This window comes from Mixophyes fleayi, chromosome 5, assembly GCF_038048845.1.
Source record: "Mixophyes fleayi isolate aMixFle1 chromosome 5, aMixFle1.hap1, whole genome shotgun sequence".
Lineage (NCBI taxonomy): Eukaryota > Metazoa > Chordata > Amphibia > Anura > Limnodynastidae > Mixophyes > Mixophyes fleayi.
Genome location: NC_134406.1, coordinates 233,161,692 through 233,185,579, shown reverse-complemented (window position 1 = coordinate 233,185,579; position 23,888 = coordinate 233,161,692). Strand labels below are relative to the sequence as shown.

Sequence of the window (23,888 nt, the reverse complement as noted above, 5' to 3'; positions counted from 1 at the left end):
GTTACCAGCAACTTCTCGGCGCTCCTGCTAATAGAATGGTCCTAACTAAACAATGAGAGTCCCTATGTTAGGTCACATATGAATGTGTTTTTAAAATGAGATCTAACTTACCTGGAGGTACCCTGGAAGCCTCCAAATTGGCAATAGAGTTCTACATGTACAAATTATAAAAGTGCAGAAGGTTGCCAAATCTTGTCACTAAAAAATGTATCCACGTTTATAAAGAAATGCACTGACAGTTTGAATTTTTTTACTGAACACGTCAATATAAAAATGTCCCCCAAACTAACATTTTAAGTATCTGCAACAAAAGTGGTTTCTGGGATTTTATAAATGGAGTGCAAGCCTACATAATCTCTGTCACTGATTCTTCTGTGTGTATTTTTATTGTGTCAAGATGGGGTCTGAGTTTACTGAGTGACAATTGGCAACCCCTTTTCACTTAATACTTCTTAAAACCGAAAAAATTACATAAAAGTGTTTAAATCCATTAGTGTGTATTTCATATTATCAAAGTGAGCTGCACACGGCAGATTTTCTGAGTGACTTCTATTTTATAGTAAAGTTTTTCAAAAGTAGTTTCTCTTTGAGTATCCTGTGCCACCGAAAGACTTATTTTCACATTTTAGTTTTGGTTTGTTGTCCTTTTATCAGTGAACTCTTACTTGGCTGGCAATTCTGCTGTTGCTAGGTAACCTTTGTATTAGTAAAGGGTTTTGGCAAGGTTCTGTACTTATCTCCTGTAATGTGATCGCCTTAACTTTGCAGTGAGCAGGGAAAGCTCACTCTGCTTCTCATGAATATTCAGACGCAATCAACTGACGACAACAGGAAGCCTGCAATTCTCCGCACAAACTTCCCCATTATTATTAGCGGCAAAATTGCATAATGTTTTGGATTCTAGGAAGGCTCCAGAAATTAGAAGCAGTAAAATTGTAGTTGAAATTCTAGCCGTTCTCCCTTAAATTCATACACTATCATGGGGGCATGAACAATAACTGCACAGAAAAATCAAGCAATGCTTCAATTTATATGATAGAAAATCTATTCTGTACATTCTTTTGTTTAGAGTGTCAGCCTTTACACCTATTTGTGTCTCCCGTCACAAATTTTAAATAAAGACCAAATATAATAAGTGCATGTATGTTTTAAAAAGTAACTTGAGATATTGTTGATTTGAATTGTATGGAAAGAACATTTCATCAATAGTAAGCAATTAGACAACAGTTACTTTGAACTTAAGAGGAGGCAGGATATTTTGGAATAGGGAAGTTGTTGGATCATTTTCCTGCATGTGCACGTATGGCACAGTTTTGACCATACCTGCATACTCTTCCAGAATGTCTGGAGATTCCTGAATTTCAGGGAGTTCTCCTGACTCCCGGGAGAGTAGACCATCCTCCCGGATCCTACTGGGGCTTTGATGATGATGCGATTCATTGCCAAAAACTCACTTGCCTGATTTTTGAACACCTCACAGAGGGACAGTCCAAAAACTAGGCAAGTACGTTTTTGACAAACTAATCTCTTCTTAAAAAAAAAAAAAAAAGGTAATTCCAAGTTTCATTTTCCTGGAACAACCATTAACAGAGCCTATTTATGGCATGCATACCTTGTGGAGTGTTTTGAAATGAATGAATTAACCCTAAACAAAAAGTCTGAAATATCCAAGTGATTTTTTTTCTATTTCTTTTTCAAGTCGAATACAGCACAATCCACAGTCCGGCAACGCCTATTAAAGATTCAGATTCTGAACGGTTGCGGCGCGTGTCGGACGGAAAATCACGCGGTCGAGGAAGGAGAAACAATAACCCATCCCCACCTCCAGACTCTGACCTCGAAGTATGTCACACAGTAACCTGCGAGTGTTAAACTATTTTTTTTCAAAAAGAATCCGCTTAACCGTATTCACATTGGAGGTTCTACAGAGAAACGTCATTATTAATATTGTTTAAAAATGGGTGTGAAATAACTAGTGAACTGTGATAAAACAAAGGGTAAAAAAACATATTTTAATAACAATACAGGAATATACATTAAGACAAAAGGCCAGAATGCCCTGTCCCAAACAGACTGACAAACTAAGAATGTATGTCTTATGGAAAACAATTTCCCTCTACTTTTTATCCCTCTAGAAAGAACTTGTGCTCTAGAACCTTGTTCACCATATGTTCTGTGCTCCCAGTTCTCCTTACACCAGCTAATGTTTCAGTGGACAGGAGCATAGACACCTCTGACACATTTTTAATGGAGGTTTCATGTGGCGGATATAAAATATTTTATTGATCAGTTGTTTGTCATGCTTTTTTTTTTTTATTTTTATTTTTTTTAGTTCTGCAGATATATATCTTTTTCATGTATTCATAATGTATCCAATATCACATATTGGCCAAAATGTGCCATAAAAATCCTGTATAAGCAAATAACTATAAATCAATTGTATACAGTGACCATCCATTATCTGCTTATTTTGCGTATTCTAATTTTAACTCTCTATAAACTACATATTTTTAATATGACCCAATTTTAAATTAATACAGTTTAAACTAATCAAATTAGGTTTGATGGGCACTAACCTAGAATATTGTGCTTTTTGTTTTTTTGCAACATATATTGACAGTATTCTCATATTATATTTTCAGAGAGTATTCATTTGGGATTTGGATGAGACCATCATTGTTTTCCATTCGCTACTAACAGGATCCTATGCAAACAGATATGGAAGGGTGAGTTACAAAAGTGATATTATTATTATTATTAGTAGTAGTATTTGTACTACTATATAAGGCATCACAAGGGGTCCGCAGCACCATACAATGGGAATTTGTACAAGACAAAAAAAATGTAAATACCATCCTTTACAGTCATATGGTTTAATTCACAACAAACACCCTATTTAACCTTACAAAAGTAGCATAATATTATTATATATAGTTTAAGATTTGCATCTACTTTTGTATTAAAAAAATATTTAGTGGTACATTTACCACAACCAATCAGATTTTAACTATTAATTATCTAGTACATTCTACAAAATGATAGCTAGAATCTGGTTGGTTGCGTTGGGCAACATCTCCCCTTTTTAATATTTATAAGGTTTAAGAAATCTATCTCTTAGTGTTGTTTTGTTCCAATTTTACCATTCACGGGCATTTAACCATTAATGAATAATAGTTTCTGGTGGTATGTCAACATTTTTGTTTGGACAGAAATTACCGTATTTTTCGCTCCATAAGACGCACTTTTTCACCCAAAAAAAGTGGGGGAAAAAGTGTGTGCGTCTTATGGAGCGAATACTGCATGCCAGAAAGGAAAGAAGAAAATAAAACTTACATGTCCAGCGTGGAGAAGCGGGTCCCGGCCAGGCTGCAGATCCTCCTGATCGTCCGTCCCCCTGCCTATCTGTGAGGACCTAGCTATCACATGGAACGTCCCATGTGATAGCTAGGTCCTCACAGATAGGCAGGGGGACAGAGGATCTGCAGCCTGGCCGGGACTCGCTTCTCCACGCTGGACATGTAAGTTTTATTTTCTTCCTTCCTTCAGGAGGATCAGCAGCGCTGAAGACACCGGAGGGAATAAGATAAGGCTATAGTGTTTGTGTGTGCTGGAGGCTAAACTGTGTGTGTCCTGGAGGCTATACTGTGTGTGTCCTGGAGGCTATACTGTGTGTGTCCTGGAGGCTATACTGTGTGTGTGCTGGAGGCTATACTGTGTGTGTCCTGGAGGCTATACTGTGTGTGTCCTGGAGGCTATACTGTGTGTGTCCTGGAGGCTATACTGTGTGTGTCCTGGAGGCTATACTGTGTGTGTCCTGGAGGCTATCATGTGTGTGTCCTGGAGGCTATACTGTGTGTGTGTCCTGGAGGCTATACTGTGTGTGTGTCCTGGAGGCTATACTGTGTGTGTCCTGGAGGCTATACTGTGTGTGTGTCCTGGAGGCTATACTGTGTGTGTGTGTCCTGGAGGCTATACTGTGTGTGTGTCCTGGAGGCTATACTGTGTGTGTCCTGGAGGCTATACTGTGTGTGTCCTGGAGGCTATACTGTGTGTGTGTCCTGGAGGCTATACTGTGTGTGTGTGTCCTGGAGGCTATACTGTGTGTGTGTCCTGGAGGCTATACTGTGTGTGTGTGCTGGAGGCTATACTGTGTGTGTGTGCTGGAGGCTATACTGTGTGTGTGTCCTGGAGGCTATACTGTGTGTGTCCTGGAGGCTATACTGTGTGTGTGTCCTGGAGGCTATACTGTGTGTGTCCTGGAGGCTATACTGTGTGTGTCCTGGAGGCTATACTGTGTGTGTGTCCTGGAGGCTATACTGTGTGTGTGTCCTGGAGGCTATACTGTGTGTGTGTGTCCTGGAGGCTATACTGTGTGTGTCCTGGAGGCTATACTGTGTGTGTGTCCTGGAGGCTATACTGTGTGTGTGTGTGTCCTGGAGGCTATACTGTGTGTGTGTCCTGGAGGCTATACTGTGTGTGTCCTGGAGGCTATACTGTGTGTGTCCTGGAGGCTATACTGTGTGTGTGTCCTGGAGGCTATACTGTGTGTGTGTGTCCTGGAGGCTATACTGTGTGTGTGTCCTGGAGGCTATACTGTGTGTGTGTGCTGGAGGCTATACTGTGTGTGTGTGCTGGAGGCTATACTGTGTGTGTGTCCTGGAGGCTATACTGTGTGTGTCCTGGAGGCTATACTGTGTGTGTGTCCTGGAGGCTATACTGTGTGTGTCCTGGAGGCTATACTGTGTGTGTCCTGGAGGCTATACTGTGTGTGTGTCCTGGAGGCTATCATGTGTGTGTCCTGGAGGCTATACTGTGTGTGTGTCCTGGAGGCTATACTGTGTGTGTGTCCTGGAGGCTATACTGTGTGTGTGTCCTGGAGGCTATACTGTGTGTGTGTGTCCTGGAGGCTATACTGTGTGTGTGTCCTGGAGGCTATACTGTGTGTGTGTCCTGGAGGCTATATTGTGTGTGTGCTGGAGGCTATACTGTGTGTGTGCTGGAGGCTATACTGTGTGTGTGCCAGTGTGCTAACATAGCATGTGTGTCTAAGAGTGGGGATCAGTGTGTTAATATAGTGTGTGTGTTGGTGAGTGTGAGTGAAGGGGCCAGTGTATGTTTTCCTTCTCTAAAACTAGGTGCGTCTTATAGTCAGGTGCGTCTTATGGAGCGAAAAATACGGTAATTTTAAAAAGGCCTAGCAATGCCTTTGTACATTAGTTAATGTATGTGAAGCTTTGAAATAATGCAATAAAAATTTAGAAAGCGTTTTTTTGACATTTTCTTTTCTAGCACGTAAAGATCATTTTTAGTTTCTCCTTACTCTTATATAATTAACAATTTAATTTTTATTTAAGTTTACAGCTGTTATATTTTATTTGTATTTAGACTGTAAGCTCCAATGGGGCAGGGACTGATGTGAGTGAGTTCTCTGTACAGCGCTGCAGAATTAGTGGCGCGATCTATATAGCTGATGATGATGATTTGTATATATCGTTGTACTCTTTATATTTTAAGATATTTATTTGTGGTGGACATATCTGTTGAAACTTCGGTACAAGTATCAGTTCAAAAAATATTTACCATCTTCCTGCAACCCAATTGGGAACTGTATCATCATTATTTAGCTAAAAATGTTGTCTATGGCTGGAGACCTGTTGAGTTGCTAGAGGGAAGGTCCCAACACTGCTGTGGTTAATTGGCACAATTTTTGAAACCGGAATAAAGTGGACCTTGGCTAACTATTTTTGCCCAACTTGCACTTGTTTAGGTATTATAACGAATTACTATATGGCAATGCAGGAACTGCGTAGAGCAGTGACCTCAGTAACATCATGTCATTTGACCCATTTTAATACCAAACCTATTGAAACGTGTTCCAGTTTGGTATGACATTCCCACATATGTGACAATTGTTGATCATTTTGGTTCCATTGAGCAAACCGGGCCAAGTGTACTGTGCAGGGGTGCCAAGAGGGGAGGGGGAAGGTACAAAATACTGGACCCTGCCAGGTTTGGCCACGCCCTCTTAGGCAGCTATGGAAGGGGCCCCAAGAAGATATTGTACTGGGGCCCGAATTCCCTCTTGGCGTCCCTGAATGTATGTGACCAACATGAGAGATAGCCCCTGATGAGACTGACAGCTGTGTAAGGCTCTAGTACAGACAACATACAAATTGCAGAGACAGTGATTGTGAAGCCATACAACAGAGAAAATAACTAGAATTATAGCAGAATAGATTACAAGAAAGTGCTTTACTGTATATTTAAATCAAATCGTTTTAAAAAAAACTGTATTTTTTTCATTTTGGTGTACCTTTAAGACAAATGGTTAGCAATATCTCTGTTCTGAAAACCAAAATAAAATAGATATCCCTACTTGGTAAAGTATATACAAGTCATTAATTTCTTTGTGTAAATATTCTGCTTTGTTTAAGGGCATTTATACGGTAGAAGAAATATTATAGGCGATATGTAACCTGAAAATGTTGCTGCATCCAGACAGGGCTCATAAATTAAAGACAGTGTGTTTTAAATAAAGGCTTGTCATTTTGATGTTGGAGTTCATTTGTAATGGGCGATGTCTACACATTTCAGACAGGGCATGCATCTATATTTTTTTCCTAGAGAACAATTGCCTGGGGCTGTGGAATGAATGGGACAAAAGGTCAATTAGCCTACCAATAATAATGTATGCTTTTAGTGACAGGAGGGCGGAGATGGAAGGTGATTCTCTTCTTATCTCATTAGACAGTACTTATTTTACCTAATGCATTGGCAATCTTCACATTAGAGGTAATTGCTACTGTTGTGCAGTGGGAGTAGATGGAAGATAGCGATTTTTAGACTTTAGTTGTATTTGTATTTGCCACGGCCACATCACATTGCAGTGTTTTGTTTTGTTTTGGTTTTGGTTTTTTTGGGGGGAGGGGTCTACTAAAGACCCACCTGCAGAAATAAGGGCCTGATTCAGAAATAATGATTAAGGGCCTGATTCATTAAGTTAAGCAAAAAATTGAGTAAGTTTTCTTACTCATGTTTTCTGGACAAAACCATGTTACAATGCAAGGGGTGCAAATGACTTTATTATTTTGCACATAAGTTAAATACTGGGTGTTTTTTAATGTAGCACACAAATACTTGTTGGCTTATTTGTACACTGAACTTTAAAGTTGATCTAGCACATACCCTACCCCAAATATGAATCTGCTATCACATTTTAAATTTACCTCCCCCTCCAATGCAACATGGTTTTGCCTTACTTGATTATTTTGGCTTAACTTTCCTTAATGAATCAGGACCAATGTTTTTTATTGATAACTATAGCAATTCATTATAACCCAATGCATTGCAGTCGAATTGAGCTATAAATCCAAACCTCTCGGTGTTAAGTATGAAACAGAGGGCCTCTATAAAATTAAATAAATTTAGTAAACCCACTTTGAAGCTACCAAAAAAAAAAGTTGTCTTTGCTTTGAAAGAAAGAACAGTAAAATGTGTGATTTACAAAAAAATAAAATGATAATAATTTTATACATGTATGAGAAAAGGTCTAGTAAAAACTCCCCAACCCCTTTCCATTTCAAATCCTCAACCAGCCACAATCACGGGGTCCCCCTGCCATAGTGTTATCTATAAGACTCACTGAACTGTTTATCAATAAACGTGCAGACAAGAAGCTTAGTTTGCACTTCCTGCTTAAAGCCTTATCTCAAACATGTGCAATGCTAAGAAATTCCTTGCACTTATCCCTGTGTATTTGTGAAACTTATTAGTACCATTTTTTTTTTTTATTAATCTTTGAGAATATGAAGGAGCTAACAGTCATATTATGCTGTTTTTATTACATGTAAGAAAAGGGATTCAGCTAAAGACCGACTGCTGTGTTTATCATTTCTATTAAATGAAATATGAGCTTTTCTCATTTTTGTACCTCTCCTGGTGATGTATCAAGCCAGCTGCTGCTAAACTGGTCTTGGAAGGTAGAAATTGTTGACATCCCGTTCAGAGTATTGATAGCTTGAGACAGGTGGACAAACATTGAAGCTGCATATATACCGTGGTCATAAGGTCATTTTCCTGACTTTTTCTCTTCGTTTTATTTTTTCTACATAATTTAGAAATGTCGAAGTCATTTTACTGATATATAAGTTAATTCTCTAAACCGGTCTCTCAAACTTATTTAGAAGTTCTCAAGTAAAGCTGCTATTTCACATTATTATATAGCAAAGGCTGTTTACTACTAAGCTTAAATATATTTATGGAATACATGAAATGTTTATAGTCAGCTAAACACATCCACTATACTGTCTATCACTCATTGCAGCTTGTGGCCATGTTAGAGCAGGGGCTTCTCTAGCTAAGCCGGACACAACAGTTTGGGATAATTGCTGGATTGGTTTATTCATGCACAGGGGCCGGTGATGTCACAATAACCCAATAACCCTAATACTTGCAAAATCAGATTTTTGACGTGGATGAGATCCCATCAGGATAAAGCATGAGAGGAGCTTTAGCTTCAGTAGTGGGGTGGGGAAGTATTAATCTACTTAAATTTAAGGATAACACTGTATGTTACCTTCATGGTTCATATCTGAACATTTTAATTGTGGAATTTAGTGGTCATTTAAGGATATAAATGTTCTGTCAAACACTCACATTAAGTTTGTGGCATTTCTAAAATGTAAATATCAATACATTTTACAGACCCACTTTTGCGTTTATATCCTTTGTGTTCTCTGGGTTTACTTGAAGAGTCAGAGTTGTGTTTAATTGATCCCTTTGTGGACATTCTAAGCACGCAATGACATTCAGCTACCGTAAAGCACAGGCCCGTCTCTTTCACTTTATATAATGGAAGTGTAAGGAGGATTTTTTTTTTATCCTTTTAGATTGTAAATTATTTCACGCAGTGGGGGATTTTAAGAGGGCAGGTGACGTGACTGCTCAGGGTTCAGAGTGGAAGGGAGCTCACGGAGCAAGTATAATGGGTCAGATGACTGTTTGGCCAACAGTATTATCATCATCATCATTTATTTATGTAGCGCCACTAATTCCACAGCGCTGTACAGAGAACGCACTCACATCTGTCCCTGCCCCATTGAAGCTTACAGTCTAAATTCCCTAACATACACACAGACATTAAGAGAGAGAGAGAGACAGTCATTTGATAACAGCCAATTAACCTACCAGTATGTTTTTGGAGTGTGGGAGAAAACCAGAGCACCTGGAGGAAACCCACGCAAACACGGGGAGAACATACAAACTCCACACAGATAAGGCCATGGTCAGGAATCAAACTCATGACCCCAGTGCTGTAAGGCAGAAGTGCTAACCACTAAGCCACCATGCTGTCCTGTAGAGCTTGATGCTCCCTCTCGTCAGCCTAATCAACTTCCAACTTTGCAAAACATTGTGATTTTTGTTTGTGTGTATGTTTTGTTGACTGTATGTCTCAGTCATAACTCAATATGTAAGGACAATGTGTTGTCCTGTATGCTATGTGTAATTCACAATTCTTCCACTTTATTTTGTAGACCCACCAACCAAAAAGTTAAGAGATAGATAGATAGATAGATAGATAGATAGATAGATGGAGCCCAAGTCTTGTGTTTCTTTTAATTCACCACTGCCACTTCATCCTTTGTTTTTTGTTTGTTATACTAATGTTATGTAACATGTTGGAACTTTATAAATAATAATAATTGAAAAGCTTTTAAGGGATATCAGGGCAAAACCGAACCTGTTATTTTACCTTCATGCTTCATATGTGATCATTTCAATGTGAGTTCAGTTAATGTCTTGCTGGATTGTCTGTAGGGTCTCTAGCTGGTTAGTTAAGGGGAGTCACTTCTTTTTCTCAGTGCCTGGACTGCCGGCTGTTTAATGTAAAGAGTTTATTGGTCACAAATTGATTGAATGACGGCTCTCTTGGCCAATTATCTGAAACCATTCATACTTGCTGACCTTCCCAGGTGTAGTTTACTTAACAGTGTTTTGCTATTTTGGGGGAAACATTTTTGAAAGGTTTTTTTTTCCTAATAACAAAATACTGTTCTTTAATAAATAAAGACCAGAAGGCATGTAAACCAAAACTGAAAATTCCATATGACCTAAAATATTTTGACATGAAAAAATGCCAAGGTATTCTAAACAAATTTGTATCCCATTGCTTTCTTTCTTAACAACTGCCAAATACATAATCCAACAAATATATGTAGCGATCAATGCATATGTTCTCTGTATAAAAATCATGAAAATGTTATACAAATGAAAACAAGACAGACATCTGCATTATATTTAGAAACCATGGCTTTGGACACTGTTTTTTATTTTATTAGCTCAGCAAGGAGCCAGTTGATACGCAATTTCTTCAGAGAACATAAAGTGTGTTATATGTTAATCGCAAACAAAGGACCTTAAGTCTATGTGGGTGGCCTGAGTCACATAACACTAGTGATTCTCTACAGATATTTTTCAGATCTTGATTAACTTGGCATATCGGTAACCTGTAAAATAAATCTGATTATGACAGTGTCAATTTGACGACTTTCATTCTTCTGAGCATGAAGTTCTATATTCCCTCATGCTATTTTTTTAGGCCACAGAAGCAGTGGTGTTTGTACATGTCTTTCTGTAACATTTACTCAATACATTGGTTTACTTTAAGCAGAGTTTTTATATCACTGGGTAGAGTTGTGTATTTGACTTGCTCAGGAATAGGACACTAAGCTACTTTCTGGGTACCCGGAGGAACAAAAATAAACAAAGCTTCTTCATCATATGACTACATTAAAAAATATGGAAGAGGGACAATTAGAAAGCGCCAGGGGCGGGCTGGGCCGGGGGGCAGGGGGGCATTGGCCCCCCGGGCCGCTCAGAATCAGCAATGTTAGGGCCGCCCCCAGAGTCCAAAATTGTTTTTACCGGCAGCTGCATCCCATGACATGGGATGCGGCCGCATCATCGCACAGGCGGCTGCATCACATGACATGGGATGTGGCCGCGTCATCAATGTGCGCCCCCCGGGATGAAATTGCCAGCCCGCGCCTGGAAAGCGCTGTGTGGTATGTCGGCTCCATATAAATGTTAATAAATAGAGTGAGCGAGCTAAAGAGATGTGTTTAGGGAAAGATCCACGAGGGCACCTGCAAGCCAATAAATTAACATTAAGGCCTAGTGCAAATGCTGTTTTGTGATGTCACTCACCTACATTTGCATAAGTGTCATAAGTGTCACAGGGATGCACATGGGTGTGTGAGCCATGATGGTAGCCTGTTTGTAGTGTAAAAGTTTGCATTGTCGGACAAGATTTCATTTTGCAGGACAGGATTATTTTAACGAGATAACTGGGCTGGAGCAAGTGCATTTACAGGGGCAGTCCCAAAGCAGATGGACTTACAGGGCCTGAGTCATTAAGAAGAGCAAGGCAAAAGAAGGAGTAAATTTGTTCCCAGACAAAACCATGTTATAATGCAAGAGGTGCAAATTAGTATTTTCTTTATGTGCAAAATAATAAACAGACTCTTTTTTTTTTTTTCATGTAGGACTCAAATACTTAATTTTTACACTGAAATTTAAAGTTGATCTAAGACATGCCCTACCCTAAATATAAAGTTGTCCCCACATTTTAAATTTACCCCCCTCCAATGCAACATGGTTTATGCCCAGGTGCAAAGTTACTCCTTTTTTTTTTGCTTTGCTTTCCTTAATGACTCGAGCCCACAGTTATTTTCTCTTCCACCTCTGAGGTCCTAGAGATCAGGTCTCATCCCTAACTTATAATGGGATGACTTTGCACCTTACAGTTGATGATATGTTATTTTACTGTTTCCACCATGTGCATCCACCAATCTACAAAACCATGCACAGACTAATTTCATGGCGATGTTTCCAAAGACCATGAAGTGGGAAAGCGCCTTGAAATGTGCTAGGCGGACAAGTAGGTGGAGAAGTGGGTGCACCTTGCACACATGAAGACATGCTGAGTGTCCGCTGACTTTACAGTTCATAAATGACTCTTATTGTCTGAAGGTGAACACTCCCTTTAACTCTTTTTGTACAATCAACATAGAATTTATGGCCTGACCCATATTTAGGGTGCCACCGCCGGACATCCTATGTCGCGTGTCACTAACCACCAAATGCTGGAGTTTGAAACTTCATCCATGAAGACACCTTGTGGCATTCTGGAAGCCCAATTGACGTGACCACAAGTGCTTCCTATATAAAGAGATTATCTGGGTCTAGTACGTCCCAGATTATCTCTCCCACACCTCCCCTAGTGTTAGAGTATTTGTGTATGACATCCCAGTTTATGGTATGGAATATTAAGACATGCTTTACTAGTTAAAAGTTAATTTTAAAAAATAGGTAGTAAAAAAAGACCATACCACCAATATGTTTTATATACACATTTTACTGTGGCCCAAAACTAACCAAATATCCAATAAAATACAAATATTTGGTTTTAGTAATAGCAGAATAAATTAAGGGTTATTTTTCTGTTGATTGGGTTCACCTTTCAAACATAGCTAAGGGAAGAATAAGAAACAATGATAAAAAAATGTTTCTCTTTCTTCTGTCCAAATAATACACCTCAATTAAAACAATATTTCCTTATCTAGAAAGAAAAAAGCCCCATCAGTCAAAGCAAAAAAAAATTAGGCCTCTTGGGGTTTAATGTTAACATGTTTGTCTGGCAGCGAAAGGGTTAAATAGACCTTGAAGGGATGACTGTTCACATACTGTGTGCCTCACAGAAGGGCACTGAACACTTTCATTCTTCCGCTAAGGAAAGAGCTTGAGCTGTTGGATTTTCAAGATTGTTATTTCTTGTCTGAAGTTCAAATGTCATTTATATACTTTTTTCATCTATAATATTGCTACTGTAAGAATAAATGTATTGCTTAAAAGAAAGAAAAATTACAATTACAAGTTGCAATTACAACTACTATACACTGTTTTAGGTTAAAAATGCTTTTATTACATTTTGGGAAAAAGAAAAACCATATATAGGAAGCATGATTCAGAAATCATTTCTAATCATATAAAGAGAGAGATAGAGAAATATAGGGAAAAGAGATTTGATTCACTAAATAGTTGATTACTAAGTGTCTCAATGGTCATGAAATCTACAATTATTGAAAACTTGAAATCTCCAAACACATCCACTACACGGTGCAATTTTTGTTCTATACTTATAAACATCGGACTTGTAGCCTCTAACTTATATTTAGGTTATTTTTTAAGTGCTTCTGTTAAATATTAACTCTTCTCAATACATTCCCTGCAAAATATACCATAGATTTACTTGAAAGTCAAGACTAACTTGATTGAGAAGTGTAAATAGTATTGATCTAAGAGATCAGGATCTGGTTAATTTTCCATCTTTCGCCACCACAAATTTTATAGAATTGTGTTGAGTAGATGCTAATAATGGGCAAAGGGCAAACTGTCCAGGCCCTAGTGCAGAATTTTGACGGAATCCCACTTGCCCCGGCAAATACCACCACTAAAGTGTCAAATCAAGCAACGGAGACCTGCAACTTGCCAAAAAAAATCCTATATTTATTCATACAAATAGCAATAGTACTTTGCAGTTTATTCCGCCTTTCATCGGGTATTTAGTAAGAATTAATCTTAACATATTGGCACAGGCTCCTCTCGATACTTTGTGTTAACTAATCACAATGATAAGAAATAAATTTGTCCTCTGCACTATAAACAGTATTGAAATAACCGACCTTTACATTTTGACTTTGATGTCTCAATATAGCCAAAGGATTTATCCATTAATCTAAACTCTTATTCGGCCCAGATCCCCTGACCTTCAGAATGTAGATCGATATACCACCAGATTAAAGTGGCCCTTAGAGCACATCATTTGATGATACATGTATTAAAGTAGGGATTTTGTGATTGATCAAAACAAAATTAATATTACTTTATATTTTTTGTCCCATAAGGATCCACCGACTTCTGTATCACTTGGACTTCGCATGGAAGAAATGATTTTTAACTTGGCAGATACACATTTGTTCTTCAATGATTTAGAAGTAAGTGTAATTTGATGATTACAAAACGATGACTCTTATTTGATACATCTTAATATAAATTGATAACAATATTATTGTCAAGCTGGGGTGAGCGTTGCATAAATAAAAACAAATCCTTTATTTGAAATATTGGCGTCAAAATTGAAACACGATTGGGAAAAAAAAAAAATCCAAGTAATATTCCTAAGAGCCAGAAGGCCACATTCTGATTGTTGTAACCAGATTTAACTGTGAACAGGAAACTTTATAAACAGGCATAAGGGAATCGTATGGGGAAATGAAACTACATGCTTCTCTTTATAATTGTTTTATTCCAAATTGTAGCTGTATAGTAGAGTACTACTGAAGCAGAGGATAATACCATATTCCCCCGTTGTGAAGTTACATGATTGTATTTGTGCTGATTGATATGGGGTTTTGCATTGCTATACATGGATTTTTACTTTGAACACTTACCTATTTGTACACTGTGCATAAATGGAAGCAAAAAAGTGTAAAGCAAGATGCACTAAATGCACGTTTGGCTGCAAATGAACCCCCGGATCTTGTTGTGCTGCTTTTTTTTTTGCTAGAACGCCCATGTGTCTTGATTTTCAAACGACAGGCACAGTTTTGGCACAAAAATGTATCAACTCAAATGACTATTGTTCCAAAATCTTCTGTTTTAAAAGTATGTTTTTATTGAATGTTGTAGAGGTACAGACTGGAATAATTATTCTATATAAATAACACAAATGACACATGCCCCATTAATTGGAATTGCATAAAATAAGTGAGCAATGCTTTGTTCCATGGAGTCAAGCTATGATATACCAAATATTAAGGACACTGTGTAATGTTAATGCACAATTCTGCTTTCTAAAAGTGCTGTTAAAAATGTATTCTTCTCCACTTATGCTTGAATAGAGAGAGGGGTTCTTCGCCTCGAATCCTTTTTTTCCCCCAAAAGGAGAACCTGATGTGCTTACTAGGCTCATGTCAACTTAAACACAAATTGCTTTTTTAGCATATTGTACGTTTTATTTTTATTTGTGCGCAAGCACTGGTTCCAAAATTATTGGAGTGTGCGTATGATCAGATGTAAAAAAATGTATTATATGCCAGAAGCAATTTGCTTTCAATTTAACATGAGCCCCCCAGTAATCACGTGCAAAGAGTGGGTAAATCATTTTTCAAAACACTTTTCGGAAAGTAAAGTTGTCCTTTAAGACATTCACTATTTTTATTTTCCCTCTGCTTCAAATGCCTTTAGCCGCAGAATGATGGGCATATTACCCCAACAAGCTCATTTCATTAAGAAAGCCGCTCTCTCCTATATTATAACTGTAGCACATGAAACAAGCCACATTCAGTTTCGCTGGGATATAGACAGCTGTTTATTTAAAACCCAATCGTTAAGCAAGCTTGTGGCAGGGCTGCCAACAGGCATTAATCATCAAGTTGCTGTTTTGCTGGATTTTGGAAATTTATGTTATTTCAGACAGAAGAAGGAATCTGAAAAGTTTTGAATACATCTTCTCCTGATCAAAGTAATTGGCAGCAATTGGCCTTTAAACATTCCCTGATGTTTCCTCTTTCAAAATCAGGCAAAATGCACCTTATTTAATGGATGAGCCAAAATCATTTAAAAATGCCAGTATGTGACAGGCTTCCAGTGTGGTTTCTCCCACATCTGTCCTGTATTTTGATTCCTTTTCATCTGTAGAGAAAGTCCTCGCAGATGAATTGGCAACTTATATTGCAATCAAATAATTTACATGCACTTTATTTTTTTTTACATTCTGGGGCAAAGTGTTTCTTCTACTCTAGATGTTAAATTATTAGGAATTATTTCATGTCACATTTTTTTTCTTATTATTTGTCTAGGGAAATATGGACTCTTAGCTGTTCTCCTGTTACTTGGGTGTATTTTGACTGAATCATTATATGTTGAATTTCTGTTTAGCTTTCAATTATCATACTTAGAGGGAGAACTGTATAATGAATGCCAATATAAGTTAAGAAAAAGTAAAATGTGTAATTAAAGTGTTTGCTTAGCAGTTCTTAAAAAGTGAACTTAACAAAGATTATTTAGGAACAAATAAAAGGAGTAATTAATTTGTATGTATAGCGGTTTTGCTAGGTATGTACATGGAACCGGTATGCTATTTTGCTGCTTGATGTCTTGTCTTGACATCGTTCATTGTCTGCTTTTTCATTTGAGAAGCAATGCATTCTGGGAGTTATTTAATAACGTGAGAGAGTGTGCACAATTGTGTTGTATCCCATAGCACGCAATCCGATTTTAGTTGTCATTTGATGCCACGCTATAGAAAGTGAACTTTTTATTGGTTAGTATGGGATATAATTAATTGTTGTACTTTGCAAGTTATTAAATGAGTCCCACCTTGTATTCTAGAAAGCAACCCAGTCATTGTGTCTGACTAGCATTCTTGGGCATGGTGTGAAAATATTATAGTGTGCCACGGATCTTTAAAGGATATAATATATATTGGCAGGGAGGATGTATATTTTGTAGACCTAGGATTGAACAGGGTGGATGGATATTTTGGAGACATAGGATTGGACACGTAATGGATGAAAAAAAATAAAGTGGAATTCAGGAGCTGGTCAGTGTAATGACGGAGACAGCTGATCCTGTTGAGAAGTCAGCCAACATTTATAGAAATTACGCTCAGCAGGTGCCAGCAGTAAATTTTTGGTGCCGCGTCTAACTGACTACTGGCAATGCTCTGGCTAGAAGAGATTGTAATTTGAAAAGTAACATTAGAAATCACTATTCGGATACAGGGGTAGCCAAACAACACATGGGGTGAGGACCAGCTGGCTAAAAATAAATAAGTAAAGGGGTTAATAGACAATGTACATTGCCACACTGCTTAGGCACTGCCAACTGTTAATGCAGTGAGTTTACTCTCCCCTAGGTACTGCTAAGTCTGCTTATAATAACAGTATATGTCTCCTGATTTCCTCACTCTATCTGGTAGTCCCCTTCTAATCTGCCCCTTATATCCCACTCTGAAAACAAAACTCTCTCTCCTATACCCTCTGCCCAGCCCCTGCCAAACCTTCATGAACAAATGGTATAGATACAAACTTTTATTCTTTTTTTTTTCTTCAGCAAAAGCTGAGATTAGCTGTAATAACCAGCAGTGAATCATATCATGACTATATTTGCAGTAGCTAGTGGGAAGGAATTGTCTCTTTTGTTACTTGCACATGGTGCTAGATATGATTCTGATAACCTTATGGGTCTGCCATTTGAAATTCAGGGTTCAGTGCCACAGTATCTACTGATATGACTTGAAGCTGCCCTACCCACCACATAGAAAATATTTTCTTCAGATGGCCCATCCCCCTAACTTCTGTAATATAGACCCAGCAAATCAGTTTTGATCATGATATATAAATGGCAGCGGAGGAGGTGATTGGTCATTCTGCTTACTCAGTGCTCCACCCCCTTTCAGCCGGGACTTTGAGGGAAAAGGAGGAGTCCTTCGACAAATGGCTGCCCAGCGTAGCTCCTGTGGTAATGCAGTTTTAAGTGTGGTTTACTCCTTATTTATAATAAAAGTTTTAATTTGCTATCAGATGTTTCTAAAATGAAAAGTTAGTAAAATATGAGAATATCGTGTGCACTGTGCTGGATGATGCACTACAAACATGTTGGGTGCTTGTAACCTGTATAATAATAATAATTATCCAAAGCAATAGATGTATATTATACTTGCCTACTCTCCTGGAATTCCCGGGAGGCTCCCAAATTTCAGGGAGTCCTCACAGACTCCCGGAAGAGTAGGCAAAGCTCCTGCATTTGCCGAAATTCACGACAGTGAATGAAGGGGCGGGACTTAATCAGGTAATTAAGCTCCGCCCCCTCAATTCCATGGTGACAGTCTCCACGCCCTCCTCCTACCCCATGTCACATGACTTCTCCCCCCCCCCCCGAAGAAGTCTGAAAAGTTGGCATGTATGATGTATATCTGTGCATCAAAAGTGTAAGATAATATTTATTGAAGAGCATCTAACATTATTTTTACTGTTTCTTGTTGTGGTCATGTTATGGTTGGGTAGTTTTTCAGCTTTATTTCACTATATGTAATATGCCTCAATGCAATGGGGTCCCAGGATATTGACTTCAGAAACTGTGCTACCAAAGTGAATCTGTACGTGCTGTTTTATGTTGGTATATGAACTCTGACCTTTGTACACCCGCCCACATCTTGTTCTATAATATTCAGACTGCACCTCTCTAAGTGCTATCACATTAGTTCATTTTTCCAATTAGCAAACTAAGCATCCTGCAGATTTATTTCTACAGTTAGAGCGTAAGGCATACATTGTAAATACGTCAGCAAGGCTTCTTGTTAATGGTTTGCGTTCCCATTTCAGCAGCTCATTTTTTACATTCAGCAAAGATAAAAGGGGAAAATAAAATAAAGCAGTGATGAAAACCACGAAACCATACTGCAAACGTTACTGGCCTTGTAATGATGAATGTCACCTCTCACTTGGATCACTTGGTGGTATCTTCCTCTTTTCTCGTGTATAATAAGTGATAATCTAATCTTGTTTTATGATGACAAAAACACTTTTTGTACAACTTGGAGGCTTGAATTAAGTGGCAAATAAAGTTTATACCTCATGGAAGTTGAGCACTATACAGCAAGAAATGACATTAAATATGATGTGATGACATGACATGACTTTCCACCAAATGACTGTGTGAACAGATGTTGTGAAAACCTTCTGAATTCATCTAAAGTGAGCATTTTTCAGATTGTGCAGTGTAGGGATTTTACCGCACTCCAGAATATGTTGGCTCTATAAAAAAAAAAAAGATAACTCTGGGGGTAAATGTATCAAACCTTCTACAAAGTGGAGGTGTCGCCAATAGCATCCAATCAGATTCTAGCTATCATTTATCTAGTCCATTGTAGAAAATGATAGCTAGATTCTGATTGGTTGCTATGGACAACACCTCCATTTTTTCTTTGTAGAAGGTTTGATACATTTACTCCCTAGGTTCCTTTGTCATGTTTCATGGGGAGTGCATGGTGGCTTAGTGGTTAGCATTTCTGCCTCACAGCACTGGGGTCATGAGTTGGATTACCGACCATGGACTTATCTGTGTGGAGTTTGTATGTTCTCCCCGTGCTTGCGTGGGTTTTCTGGGTGTTCCGGTTTCCTCCCACACTCCAAAAACATACTAGTAGGTTAATTAGCTGCTATTAAATTGACCCTAGTCTATGTTTGTGAGTGTGTATGTTAGGGAATTTAGGCTGTAAGCTCCAATGGGAGAGGGATGGTTGTGAGTGAGTTCTCTGTACAACGCTGCGGAATTAGTGGCTCTATATAAATAGCTGATGATGATAATGAATGTGTGATGATATAAGAGACCACAAGTTCTTTGGGTCCTTACTTAGAGCTTTGAAGAACAGGATGCCAATCTAAAATAAAAAAACAGAGCTTAATTTTACAGACAGGATAGGAAATAAAGTAGCAGGATAATGCGGTAATAATGTTGTTTATTGCTAATCTGCTACATTCCATACTATCTGCAATTGGTGCAACACTTTCTCTAGAAGGTGTGGGTATAGGGCATAGCATTAGGCCATCCACAATTTATGGTATCATGTTATAGTTTCCCTTGACCTCTACCCATAAGTAAATGTGTTTTGATTAGGATTGATTTCAGCTAGCTGCTACTCATACCCACTTACAGATCATCTAACCAGGCATTTAATATTTATGCTGGATATATACAGTCTAATAAAAAGGAGAGGTACAGCAGGATGTCATCTGCACAGCAAAAATAACATATAGCCAGGGGGCTCGGGCATCCAGGGGGCCCTTCAAAGTCCTCAGCAGCATTATTGATCGGTCCGGGGGCGGGGGCGCCCCCATCCCGATCAATGCTGCTGAGCACTGTCAGTGCTGTCATCCGTCCCCGGTGCCGCTCAGTAATCTGCTTACTGAGGAGATCTCGCGAGAGTTTGTGAACTCTCGCGAGATCTCCTCAGTAAGGAGCTTACAGCGCGCTGCGGAAGGAGGACTGCACTGACAGGTAACTGCTTGGGGGGGTGCTCACGGGGGGCGGTGGGCGGCTCACTTTGGGGGCCTCACGGGGGAATGGGGGCCTCACGGGGGAATGGGGGCCCCCTTAGCCCAGGGGCCTCCATTTCCTTAATCCGGCCCTGTAGCCATGTTGGATTAGATTTCACAGTGGCAAAATATGTATATATAACTCAAGCAACACTGGGGATAAAATAGGGCACCATGTCACTTTATTTGGTACTAGTAATTAATGATGGGTGAATTGTTCCCACTGAAACTGAAATTGAACCAAATTACAAAGATTCATCTAATTCATTTGTGACTTGTCCCCTATTCGCCAAAAATTATGTGAATAAATCACTGGACTGAAGAATCAGGCAGCCCTGTCCCTGTGTACAAGGCAGCTTTGACCAGCGATAGTCTATCATTAAAACACTGCTGATTTGCCAATATTTCCGATATGGTGGAGGATGCTGTTATTTGCGTCTTCCCTTCCCCATAGAGACCAGCCTTTTTCCGACCAGTCTTGGGGGTAAATGTATCAAGCTGAGAGTTTTCCGGCGGATTTGAAAAAACAATTAGACTCTAGCTATAATTTATTTAGTACAGTCTAAAAAATGACAGCTAGAATCTGATTGGTTGCTATAGGCAACATCTCCACTTTTCAAACCCGCCGGAAAACTCTCAGCTTGATACATTTACCCCTACGGCTTGTTTTCAATATGGCATGAGGACCTTTACTTGTGGTCTTCCCCCTATTATGGTGGCAACCAACCCAAGATATTTAGCACTCGGGCTGGTTTAGTATTTGGGGACTTTTGAGATGAAATTCGCCCATATAGCGGCAAACAGAATTTCTGCAAACTTCGTAATAATGGTGCAGAAGAGTTTTTCTCTGAGCTCATTTCTGTCTGTCCTTATGGACTGAGACCAGTTTAACATTTTTTACCTTCCAGACCACAAAACTGTTCTTGGCACTAGCTCATCAAATACCTTAAAATATGTAGAAGAAAGGTCATGAGGTGTGAAGAAAGGTTTGAGACCAAAAGATAATTGGGGAATATATGTGGGTCTAATTAAGTGTTGCTACGATGTGTGTCATAGTGGTTCCTATCTAGGTTCACCACTAATTTACACCACCACTATGACCCGATAAGAATAAAGAGCATTTAGAAAAAAAACCAGCTGTATTTTGTTGTAATTCAATACAAGCAGAGCTCTAGTGTTGAATATGCTGAACAATAATTGCATAGGCCAGATTTACAATGCTGCAGACATATAGAGCCGGATGCTGCGTTTCAGACTCAAGCAATTTTGCATGCATGCGTTCCCTTTGTGCGGTAGGCAAGTTATAATAAGGTCAACTCTGCATAAGACCCTTAGTTGTTTTTTAGTCGGGATGTGGCCAAATATCTAAATAAACAGCACCAATTGTTATGAGGATTAATTCCATAGTAAATATTATAAAGAGGAATCCAGGAAGTAATAGAACATGACAGGTCTCTGGCCTGCCAGAGTATACTAATATTATGCTATAAGGCTAGACCATACTTGCCAACTCTCCTGGAATTTCCGGGAGACTCCCGCATTTCGCGAGAGTCTCACGGACTCCCGGGAGAGTGTGGCAATCTCCCACATCTGCCCACTTCCTAGTGAAGTGAGCAGAATTAGGTCCAACACGCCGCGATTCACTGGGAATCGCTATGTTTGGCTCCGCCCCCTGCTGTAAAATACCGCGTTTGCGTCATTATGTCACGGGGGCTGGTCCAAAATGACGCAGATTTTGGAGCCCCGCCCCCCATCACACCCACCTCCCCCAGCAGGCTCCCGGAAGCCAACTTCAGCAAGTTGGTAAGTATGGGCTAGACCAGTGTTGGCTAACCTGTGACATTAACTTGTGTGAAACTACAAGTCCCAGCATGCTTTCCCAATATATAGCAGCTTATTGCTGAAAGGGCATGCTGGGACTTGTAGTTTCACAACACCTGGAGTGTCACAGGTTAGCCAACACTGGGCTAGACAGATAAATGAAAAAAAAGCAGAAACTTTCTGACATTTGCAATAAATTGCATGGAAAAATTACACCAGAAAGTTTTTCACTCTGTTTTGACAAAATAAAACGGAACTTCAGTAAATATAGCCTTTGGTCTTTTGGTTTCGTTCATGTGACCATGTCACATCAAAGTACAACAATGCAGATGTGTCTAAAGCTAAGTCTCTTTAATTCCCTCATAAACCCAGTCTCGCATCCCAATAACATAAACCAAGAGCAGCCTTCCCACAAAAACACATGTGCTAGGGGCCACACTTTACACTGTTAGCTGGCTCTCCATACACATTCCTGCTTTGACTAGCTTCACGTTACTGCTTTCTTGTAACATGACAAATTGGCAGGTACACAATGTGGAGTGAGGCCACTGTTTGCAATAAATTATCACTGACTTAAAAATGCATCCATAAGTGGTGGCCAAAGTTTCATCTTACACATATCAAAAGACCTTGTTTAGGTACAGAAAATGGGAATTCCAAAAACAAGTTGTTACAAAAGATGGCTGATTAGACCACTCTGCAAAAGGGAATGTCATGTGGTCTGAGGTACTAGTTATGCCATCATAATACAGTATTATAATTTACTAACTTTGCCTTTAGTTGCACAATTAACAATGAACCATAGCAACAGATCAGTATTTAGACTTTACGGGCCTCAGTCATTAAGGAAAATAAGGCAAAAAAAGGAGTAAGCGTTCTCCGAGATAAACCATGTTACAATGTAAGGGGTGCAAATTAGCTTATTATTTTGCACATAAGTTAAATACTGGCTGTTTTTTCATGTATCACGCAAATATTTGATAGCTTTATTTTTACACTGAAATTTAAAGTTGATCTAGGACATGCCTTACCCCAAATATAAATCTGTCCCCACATTATAAATGTACCTCCCCCTCCAATGCAACATGGTTTTGCCTAGGTGCAAAGTTACTCCTTTTTTATACGTGGCTCTCTTTAATGACTCAGACCCCATGTGTCTTGTGTAAAAGCTAGTGCCTGATTGGTTGTTATTGTTTAGTGTAAGCTTTGCACCAACATGCAATGTTATTAAGTGAGCTCTATTGTTCAACATATTGGGGACCTGTGTTACAGGCTTTTTAAATATCAATACATGTAGGAAGAAGTATGCTTTTGTACATCACACATACAAATCAATAAGCTATGCTTCATGTAAATCATTGAGGAACATTTATGAAAACTGGTGTAAACCTAAAAAGTCTCTGATTTAAAAATAAAAACTGCAGCAGAGATACAACAAAATCTGGTTTCTATTGGCAACACCAACTTTTTCCTGTAGATGAATTTTCATAAAAGTACTTCAGTGTATTTATGTAAATGATTAAATATTCTCTGTAAAGAGCTGCATAATTAGTTGGTGCTATAAAGAACGGTTAATATATAAAATATGTAACAATATTAATTAATTTTAAGTAGGTTAAAGTGCAGCAATCTATCAGCAAGTAGCTTCACTTGGTCTAGACAAAGTGATTGGTTGCTATGGCTACTGCGCAGTTGCACAGTTGTCAATAAATTACATCAGGCTAATTGCACTTTTAATCTTTTAAGTAATAATTTCCCAAATTATTATGAAACATTTTTTTCTATAGCAACGTGTATTGTCATCCCCACCCCTGAACACTTCTTAGGATTTCCTGTTACGGTTACCATCTGCATCAGGATTGATTACAAGGTTAAAGATGGCTTCCCCTGGCTTGTAAGGTTAAGCCA

General features: G+C 38.8%; 1 protein-coding gene across 8 annotated transcripts in view; it reads left to right on the top strand.

Moving 5' to 3' along the window:
* Positions 1-23,888, top strand: part of EYA1 (EYA transcriptional coactivator and phosphatase 1) — an 81,051-nt gene that overhangs the window by 34,732 nt on the left and 22,431 nt on the right. For all 8 annotated transcript variants that reach the window (XM_075213636.1, XM_075213642.1, XM_075213641.1 and 5 more), the window contains 3 exons: positions 1,700-1,842; positions 2,643-2,726; positions 13,965-14,054. In XM_075213636.1, the coding sequence (XP_075069737.1) occupies positions 1,700-1,842; positions 2,643-2,726; positions 13,965-14,054 (317 nt within the window). The remainder of the gene's footprint in view (positions 1-1,699; positions 1,843-2,642; positions 2,727-13,964; positions 14,055-23,888) is intronic.